This window comes from Nerophis ophidion, linkage group LG01 (genome assembly GCF_033978795.1).
Source record: "Nerophis ophidion isolate RoL-2023_Sa linkage group LG01, RoL_Noph_v1.0, whole genome shotgun sequence".
Taxonomy (NCBI): domain Eukaryota; kingdom Metazoa; phylum Chordata; class Actinopteri; order Syngnathiformes; family Syngnathidae; genus Nerophis; species Nerophis ophidion.
This window is the reverse complement of record NC_084611.1, coordinates 75759116-75769115: the sequence shown is the minus strand read 5'-3', so window position 1 is coordinate 75769115 and position 10000 is coordinate 75759116. Positions and strand designations below refer to the sequence as shown.

Genomic DNA, 10000 nt, shown 5'->3' with positions numbered 1-10000 from the left:
AAAGTGTTACCATGTTTTTTTACTGGTGCACAAAATCAACCGTGTATGAACAGCACCTTGTTCAAAGAACCAAACCAACACAATGCATGAACTCACAACCAATTACACAGTGTGACTTCTGCTGTTGCCGTTTTCGTAATACGTGGATAGGTAGGTTTTATTGACACGATGAATCGGGTGTGTTTGACCTCCGCCGAACCCCTGATGTCGACTCACCGAACCCTTAGGGTTCGATCGAACCCAGGTTAAGAACCACTGACTTAGGGATTAAAAACATTTCATAAACCGCAGCTCCTCACTGTTGGCAGCACTCATGCTGCCTCAGACCATGATGCTACAACCATGTTTGACTGTAATCACTAGGGCTAGTTTTAACTAAATATTTACATAGTCAGATCTAATTTTTTACATATAAGTGAATATTTCTAAGTCAACCAAAGGTACTTGTCAATCAGTCCTGCGTTAATTCATCCATCCATCCATTTTCTACCGCTTGTCCCTTCGGGGGTCGCCGGAACCTATCTCAGCTGCATTCGGGCGGAAGGCAGGGTGCACCCTGGACAAGTCGCCACTTCATCGCAGGGCCAACATAGATAGACAGACAACATTCACACTCACATTCACACACTAGGGTCAATTCAGTTTTGCCAATCAACCTATGCATGTTTTTGGAGGTGGGAGGAACCCGGAGGGAACCCACGTAGTCACAGGGAGAATTGTCTGTAACACCTACCCCCCATATCCTACAGGACGAAAAAATCGTTCCGCGCCCCATCGCTCATTGTAATAAGTACGCCTCTGCATAAAATTGGATCTTTAATAATTAATGTTCCTAGGTTGATAAGCGGTATCACACACCTCAAGGTGGATGGAACAGTAAGGAACATCTGTCTCAGGGCACAGGTATCTTGATTGGTTTTATAGTAGCAATCAGAAGCAAGTTTCCTGACTGGACTGCAGAGCAGCAACTCAAAGGTTTGTTCGTCAACTTGCAGTACCAACATCAACAAAGCAACTTTTTCCTTATCCGTATTCAACCCCTCGCAGGTGGGATAGCCGCCTACAACTGTGGGACCGGAAATGTGCAAACTTTGGCTGGAATGGATATTGGCACTACTGGTAACGACTATTCCAGTGATGTTGTTGCCAGATCTCAGTGGTACAACACCGATGGAGACTTTCAGGTGTGAAAACAATGCAATGAAGAAAGCCCTCGTCAACACGCAATAAACATGATGGAAAATAAAACCAGCACTGTGTACTGTACATGCCTGCTCCTTACATACACACTTTGTCCAACTATAGTGTCCTGGTTGACGTTAAAAGATGTACTGTACATGTACCGTATTTTTTTGGACTACAGGCACCCTTAAAATTATATCATTTTCTCAGAAATCAACCTTGAGCCTTACAACTCTGCGCCTAATGTACATAATATTTCTGGTTGTGCTTTCGGCTTTAAAGCAATTATATTTTGTGTATGGTGTAATGAAAAATGTGACCAGTAGATGTCAGTCACACATAAGAGATACGTATGGGCAGCATGTTGATGCCTTTTCAATAAATGACACCAGCAAGTACCTATAAGCACTGTCCTGAACATTTGGTTATGAAAACAAAAAACAGAAACAATATTGTGTATATATATATATATATATATATATATATACATATATATATGTATATATATATAGTTTACACTTACTTAAAATATGTATATATTTATATTTAAAATATAGTACCAAAATATTTTTAAGTCAGTTTAATCACTTTAATTTGGTTTATTCATGATTAATCAGAGAATATTACTCGCTTTGAGATTATTATAAATATATATTCTGTATGTATATATATATATATATATATATATATATATATATATATATATATATACATACATGTAGATAAACATATAGACATATATGTATACATATACTTTTAGTATATATGTATATGTGTGTATATATATATATATATATATATATATATATATATATATATATATATATATCCATCCATCCATCCATCTTCTTCCGCTTATCCGAGGTCGGGTCGCGGGGGCAACAGCCTAAGCAGGGAAACCCAGACTTCCCTTTCCCCAGCCACTTCGTCTAGCTCTTCCCGGGGGATCCCGAGGCGTTCCCAGGCCAGCCGGGAGACATAGTCTTCCCCAACGTGTCCTGGGTCTTCCCCGTGGCCTCCTACCGGTTGGACGTGCCCTAAACACCTCCCTAGGGAGGCGTTCGGGTGGCATCCTGACCAGATGCCCGAACCACCTCATCTGGCTCCTCTCCATGTGGAGGAGCAACGGCTTTACTTTGAGTTCCTCCCGGATGGCAGAGCTTCTCACCCTAAGGGAGAGCCCCGCCACACGGCGGAGGAAACTCATTTCGGCCGTTTGTACCCGTGATCTTATCCTTTCGGTCATGACCCAAAGCTCATGACCATAGGTGAGGATGGGAACGTAGATCGACTGGTAAATTGAGAGCTTTGCCTTCCGGCTCAGCTCCTTCTTCACCACAACGGATCGGTACAACGTCCGCATTACTGAAGACGCCGCACCGATCCGCCTGTCGATCTCACGATCCACTCTTCCCTCACTCGTGAACGAGACTCCTAGGTACTTGAACTCCTCCACTTGGGGCAGGGTTTCCTCCCCAACCCGGATATGGCACTCCACCCTTTTCCGGGCGGGAACCATGGACTCGGACTTGGAGGTGCTGATTCTCATTCCGGTCGCTTCACATTCGGCTGCAAACCGATCCAGTGAGAGCTGAAGATCCCGGTCAGATGAAGCCATCAGGACCACATCATCTGCAAAAAGCAGAGACCTAATCCTGCGGTCACCAAACCGGAACCCCTCAACGCCTTGACTGCGCCTAGAAATTCTGTCCATAAAAGTTATCAACAGAATCGGTGACAAAGGACAGCCTTGGCGGAGTCCAACCCTCACTGGAAATGTGTTCGATTTACTGCCGGCAATGCGGACCAAGCTCTGGCACTGATCGTACAGGGAGCGGACCGCCACAATAAGACAGTCCGATACTCCATACTCTCTGAGCACTCCCCACAGGACTTCCCAAGGGACACGGTCGAATGCCTTCTCCAAGTCCACAAAGCACATGTAGACTGGTTGGGCAAACTCCCATGCACCCTCAAGAACCCTGCCGAGAGTATAGAGCTGGTCCACAGTTCCACGACCAGGACGAAAACCACACTGTTCCTCCTGAATCAGAGGTTCGACTATCCGGCGTAGCCTCCTCTCCAGTACACCTGAATAAACCTTACCGGGAAGGCTGAGGAGTGTGATCCCACGATAGTTGGAACACACCCTCCGGTCCCCCTTCTTAAAGAGAGGAACCACCACCCCGGTCTGCCATTCCCGAGGTACCGCCCCCGATGTCCACGCGATGCTGCAGAGTCTTGTCAACCAAGACAGCCCCACAGCATCCAGAGCCTTAAGGAACTCCGGGCGGGTCTCTGGAGCGTTTTAACTACCTCAGCGACCTCAGCCCCAGAAATAGGAGAGTCCACCACAGCTTGCCCAGGCACTGCTTCCTCATAGGAACACGTGTTGGTGGGATTGAGGAGGTCTTCGAAGTATTCCTCCCACCTATCCACAACATCCGCAGTTGAGGTCAGCAGAACACCATCCGCACCATACACGGTGTTGATAGTGCACTGCTTCCCCTTCCTGAGGCGGCGGACAGTGGTCCAGAATCGCTTCGAAGCCGTCCGGAAGTCATTTTCCATGGCTTCCCCGAACTCCTCCCATGTCCGAGTTTTTGCCTCAGCGACCGCTGAAGCCGCACACCGCTTGGCCTGTCGGTACCTGTCCGCTGCTTCCGGAGTCCTATGAGCCAAAAGGACCCGATAGGACTCCTCCTTCAGCTTGACGGCATCCCTCACCGCTGGTGTCCACCAAGGGGTTTTAGGATTGCCGCCCCAACAGGCACCAACTACCTTGCGGCCACAGCTCCGATCAGCCGCCTCGACAATAGAGGTGCGGAACATGGTCCACTCGGACTCAATGTCCAGCATCTCCCTCGTGACATGTTCGAAGTTCTTCCGGAGATGGGAATTGAAACTTTCTCTGACAGGAGACTCTGCCAGACGTTCCCAGCAGACCCTCACAATGCGTTTGGGCCTACCAGGTCGGTCCGGCATCCTCCCCCACCATCGCAGCCAACTCACCACCAGGTGGTGATCGGTAGAAATTTCCGCCCCTCTTCACCAGAGTGTCCAAAACATAAGGCCGAAAATCCGATGACACAACTACAAAGTCGATCATGGAACCGCGGCCTAGGGTGTTCTGGTGCCAAGTGCACATATGGACACCCTTATGTTTGAACATGGTGTTTGTTATGGACAATCCGTGACGAGCACAAAAGTCCAATAACAAAACACCACTCTGGTTCAGATCCGGGTGGCCATTCTTCCCAATCACGCCTCTCCAGGTGTCACAACCACTGGCTCGTTAGTGGCTGTAACATTAAGGGAGACCACACCGATTTGTACATTTTAGCCAACAGATCTTTTATTTACAACATGTATCAGTGATCAGTAATGTGAATTAACCAAGGAATGTATCAGTAAATGAGTGTTGTCCCAAAAGGGTGCAAGTGTGGTGCTAATCCCGGCCGTCGTTGCCGTGACCATACGGTCACCAAACGAATGTGCCTGTGGGACGAGAGAGAGAGAGAGAGAGAGAGAGCATGAGAGAGAGAGCATGCTGATGGGAGGCCTTTTATAGGCCGCCCAATCAGCAGCCCTCTGAGATGTTGCACGTCTTCACAGACCAGCTCCACCTGCGGGTCGGAGGACCAAAGTGCCCCAAACACTAACCGGCAGAGCTGGGCATGACATCCCCCCTCTTAAAAACAGAGACCCGTGTTAACTGGGTCTCTGAAGCACCATCAAAAAATAGAAAACAAAAACCTACAGTAGCCCCAGTAGCTATATTCTAGTCCCACTGACGCACCTCCCCTCCACCCCAGACCAACCAGAACCCAAACCATCCCAAACACCCTCCTTCCCCTCCGACCTTCCCTGCACCCAGCAAATCCTGGTACCCGGACAGCGACCTTTAAGGGAAACAGAGAAAAACCGCAGGTTAGGAGTGAGAGGAGATGATTAGACCTCCCTCCTGGTCCAGAGCCCGAGAGAGCGCATCAGCCATTACATTTTCCACCCCGCGAATATGGCGGATCAACAGGTGGAATGGCTGCAGAAACAGTGCCCAGCGCAACAGGCGCTGGTTGGTGGACCCTTTGAAAGACTGTAGAAAAGTGAGAGGGTTGTGATCTGAGTAGACCACAATTGGATGGAGACCCCCTCCCACATAGACTTCAAAGTGTTGCAATGCCCAAATCAATGCTAATGCTTCCTTTTCAATCACTGAATAATTAAATTGGTATTTGTTGAATTTTTTTGAAAAATAGCAAACCGGTCTGGCTACTCCATCATCATCAGCCTGCAGGATGACCGCACCTGCTCCCACCTGGCTTGCATCCACCTGCAGCTGGAATGGCAGATCCAGTTTGGGTGCAGCCAGGACCGGAGCTGATGTTAACAAAAGCTTTGCATTCTGGAAAGCCTGCTGACACTCCTCCGACCAAATGAATTTGGCGCCACCCTTCAACAAATTGGTCAGAGGAGATACAACAGTTGAAAAATTGCAGCAAAAATTGCGGTAGTACCCGATCATACCCAAAAAGCGCATAAGTTCTTTCTTCGTCGCCGGCACAGGGAAATTATCAATAGCTGCCACCTTTGCGTTAACGGGCCGCACCATCCCCTGGCCGACTACTTTACCCAAATAGACGACTGTGGCACGCGCAAACTCGCATTTCGCTAAATTTACTGTGAGGTTTGCTGCCACCAACCTCTGGAAAAGCGCTCGAATGCGAGCCAAATGTTCGTCCCAACTGTCTGAATGACAAACGGCGTCGTCCAAATAAACCGCGCACCCCTGCAGCCCCCCAACGACCCTATTCATGAGCCGTTGGAAGGCTGCAGGAGCATTCCGCAAACCGAAGCTCATTCGAGTATACGAGTACAAACCGGAAGAGGTAATGAATGCAGATATCTCCTGCGCTCTCTGCGTCAAAGGCACTTGATAGTAACCTTTCAATAAATCAAATTTGCTGACATAACGAGCACTCCCAACCTGATCCACACAGTCCTCGATACGTGGCAATGGAAAAGAATCTGGTCTAGTCACAGCATTTACTTTCCTATAATCCGTACAGAATCTATAGGTGTTATCTGACTTTTTCACCAGTAGACATGGCGATGCCCAACTGGAGTAAGATGGCTTGGCGAGACCATGATCAAGCAGATACTGCACACTGTCCTCCATACTCTTCTGTTTATCGGGAGCCACTCGATAAAATCTTTGTCGTATTGGGCGGGCACCCTGTGTGTCAATGTCATGTTCAATTAGTGTGGTACAGGTTGGAGTGTCGGAAAACAAAGGCAAAAACTCAAAAATCAAATCCGACAACTGTTTACGCTGTACCTCACTTAAATGACCGAGGAGACTATCTAGCTCCTTTAACTGCTGAGTATTATCTAAGCGCCCGTGTAACACTGAATCATCAGGTGCGCGCACTTCATCCCAAGCTGCCACCTCCGGCCAGTTGAGCGGTTCCCCAACCCCAACGGCTAGACCCACTGGACTCGCAGCAATCCCACCCGCCTTGTCGGAACCTGCAGAGTGGTAAGGCTTGAGTAAATTCACATGACACAGTTGCTGTGATCGTTTACGATCAGGAGTTGACAGTAAATAATTGAGATCTGACACTTGGCTCATAACCGTAAATGGACCAGAGTATTTTGCTGTAAATGGTGACCCCGGAATGGGCAGCAAAGCTAAAACTTGATCACCTGGATTGAAAACTCTGATCTTCGCTTTACGGTCATAACGCAGCTTCATTTTCACCTGAGCTTTAGTCAAATGCTCGGTTGCCTCTTTCCATGCAAGCAACAGCCTACGACGAAAACCATCTACATACTCAGTGAAACTGACGGGAGTGTTCTGCAGATCCAGATTGGCATTTAAAACAGACAGTGAGGTCCGGACTTTGTGGCCAAAGACTAGGTCATTTGGACTAAAACCAGTGCTTTCTTGAACTACACCACGCGCAGACAACAAGAGCCATGGCAACGCCTCCTCCCAATCTCTCCGCATCTCAACACAGTAAGCGCGCAAGAGAGACTTCAACGTGGCATGCCAGCGCTCCAATGCCCCCTGACTCTGTGCGTGATACGCGCTGCTCAAATTGTGCTTCACCTGCATCGACTTCAACGCTGCAGCAAATGTTCTGGAGGTAAAGTTAGACCCTCTGTCGCTCTGAATTACCTTTGGAATGCCAAAGACAGAAATGAATTTAGACAAACATTTCAATATTGACCTTGTGGTAATTGTTCTCAAGGCATACGCTGCTGGATACCGAGTGGCCTGGCACATGATGGTAAAGAGGTACACACAACCAGATTTCGAAGGGGGTAGTGGACCTACACAATCAATAATGAGATGCTCAAATGGTGTGCCAACAGACGGAATAGGTTGAAGTGGTGCAGGTTTAATGGGAGTACTCTGTTTCGCAACCTGGCAAACATGACATGCTTTGACAAATCTAGATACATGGCGTTTCATCCGTGGCCAGTAAAAATGTTCCAAAAGACGTCGGTAGGTTTTCTTAACTCCAAAATGCCCAGACTCTGCTCCATGGGCTGTTCTCAAAATCAAATCACGGTATTTGTCAGGTACCATCACTTGAATCACCTTGCCTGCCACTTCAGGATCAACACCTGGCAACCACGTATGCAGCAAAACGCCATTCTGAATGAAGTAACCCATCGTTGGATCAGTAGAAGCTAAGGCAAAATATTTCTCAAAGCTCTGATCATTCTTTTGTGCCTCAATTAAATCTTGACATGACAGAGGTTCGGGCAGCTCAGGAACAAAAATAGGCACAGATTTGGACACATCCGACGATTGCGCCTGCGTGCGAGACATTGCCCTTGTCACAGCACAAGCAGTAAACACTTCTGGGAATTCTTGACAACACGCGTCTGGCTCCTCTACAGATAGCGGTACAGGTGTAACAACTGGAGGTGGAGAAACTAAACACCCACCCAAATTGTTCCCCAGAATTACATGGATATCCTGCATAGGCAGAGACGGTCTCACAGCAATAGTCACCTCCCCATTCACAAATCCTGAACACAAGTGAATTTTGTGCAACGGTACAGAAAATGACTGCATGCCTATTCCTCTAATCAAAATACATTTCCCAGTGTCAGATGCTGTGGAAAATGGCAAAACTGCTCCAGAAATGAAACTCTCAGATGCCCCAGGGACTCTTAAGATTTTAATTGGAACTTTTTGTGTCTCTCCAACCAATGACACCCAGCCATCACTAATGAATGGAGCGAAATCAGACGCAGCTGACTCTACTGATTTCGTCTGCTCGTCTGACACAGATGCACCATCTTCAATCACTTGCTCACAATGAACTTCCAAACGAGGTAACGGTGTTAGATCAGAGACGCCAAAATCAACTGGATGCACAACAGAAACACACCCAGCTACCTTGGCATTAGATTTACGGCCTTTCAACAGCGGGCAGTCCTTTTTCCAATGTCCCTCCTGCAAACAGTAATGACATTTATCCGTCGGGCTTGGGCGAGATTTGCTACTTCCATTATCAAATTTAGGAACATTACTGGAATTGCCATAATTGGATCGATTTGAACTACGACCATAACGAGGAGGAGAACGTTGTGGAGGAGAACGAGCAGGATCATAACGTTGGTGGCTATTATACCGTGGAGGACTGCTGTAAGGCTTACGTTTATGAGTCAACACAAAGGTATCAGCAAGCGAGGCTGCCTCCTCCACTGACTTTGCCTTTTGCTCATTAATGTAGGTTGCAATTCGATCTGGTACAATGTTCTTAAACTGCTCCAAAATCAACAAATCACGCAAATTTTCGTAAGTTGAGACAGACTCTGAAGTGAGCCACCGGTTAAAATAAGTACTCAACTCTCTTGCCACTTCAGCATGGGTCTGATTATCACGTTTACGCCAGTTTCTGAAACGTTGTCTGTAAGCTTCTGGATTCAGTTCATAACATTTCAAGACCGCTTTTTTCACCTCAGCATACTTGTGCCTATCAACAGGTGTTAATGCCAAGTATGCCTCCCGTGCGCGTCCTACTAGTACAGTTTGCAAAAGCACCGTTCTATCCTCTTCACTCCACTTTTTGTCAGAGGCCATCTGTTCAAACAGTGAGAAAAACACGTCTGGGTCACGTTCGTCAAACTTTGGAACATACTTTACCATGCTATCCATACTTGACCCGGACAGATTTCCACTAATCTTACCTTCTGACATTAGTTTCAAACGATCCTGTTCAATTTTAATTTTCTCAAGCTGTACTGTAAGGTCCATTTCACCTTTTTTCAAATCCATTTCTTTTTCAAATTTGAGTCTCTCCATATCTGCTTGCTGTTGCAATTCTCGTTCTAATTTGATTTTTTCCAGTTCAAAAAGACGTTCTTTCTCCTTAGCCTGTTGCGCCCACTCAAATTCAAGTGCCTTCATCTCTCTTTGTTGCTCAAAAGTCAGTATGCCTACCCTCTCTGACTGCATAGGCTCTGACATACCCTTCACATGAGCGTCACCACCTTTTCCTGAAGGCAAAATGCTCTGCTCACACAAAAACTCGTGAATGGAGTCACGCAAGGGTCCCTTCTTACCAGTTCTAATGGCTGATGACAATTCCATGCCATACTTTTCTGCCAATTGCAACAACTGTTCCTTATTAAGGGCAAACAACAATTTCTCAGATGGTGCTTCCACAAAAGCCTCCATCCTGCTCAACCCAGGCCGTCAGTACCAATCTGGCTACTGTACCAAACCAACAATGAAACTACTGAAAAAACAACCCAACCAAAAACTAGCTCTAATTACGCTAGGCTCTCTCTCTCC

At 47.0% G+C, this 10000-nt stretch overlaps 1 protein-coding gene across 1 annotated transcript in view; it reads left to right on the top strand.

Annotated features, from left to right (window-relative positions):
• LOC133559566 (lysozyme g-like) overlaps positions 1-1251 on the top strand; it is a 4282-nt gene extending 3031 nt beyond the window's left edge. The window contains exons 5-6 of the mRNA XM_061911435.1: positions 837-975; positions 1048-1251. Coding sequence (XP_061767419.1) covers positions 837-975; positions 1048-1190 — 282 coding nt within the window. The 3' untranslated portion in view covers positions 1191-1251. The remainder of the gene's footprint in view (positions 1-836; positions 976-1047) is intronic.
• Positions 1252-10000: the final 8749 nt, after the last annotated feature.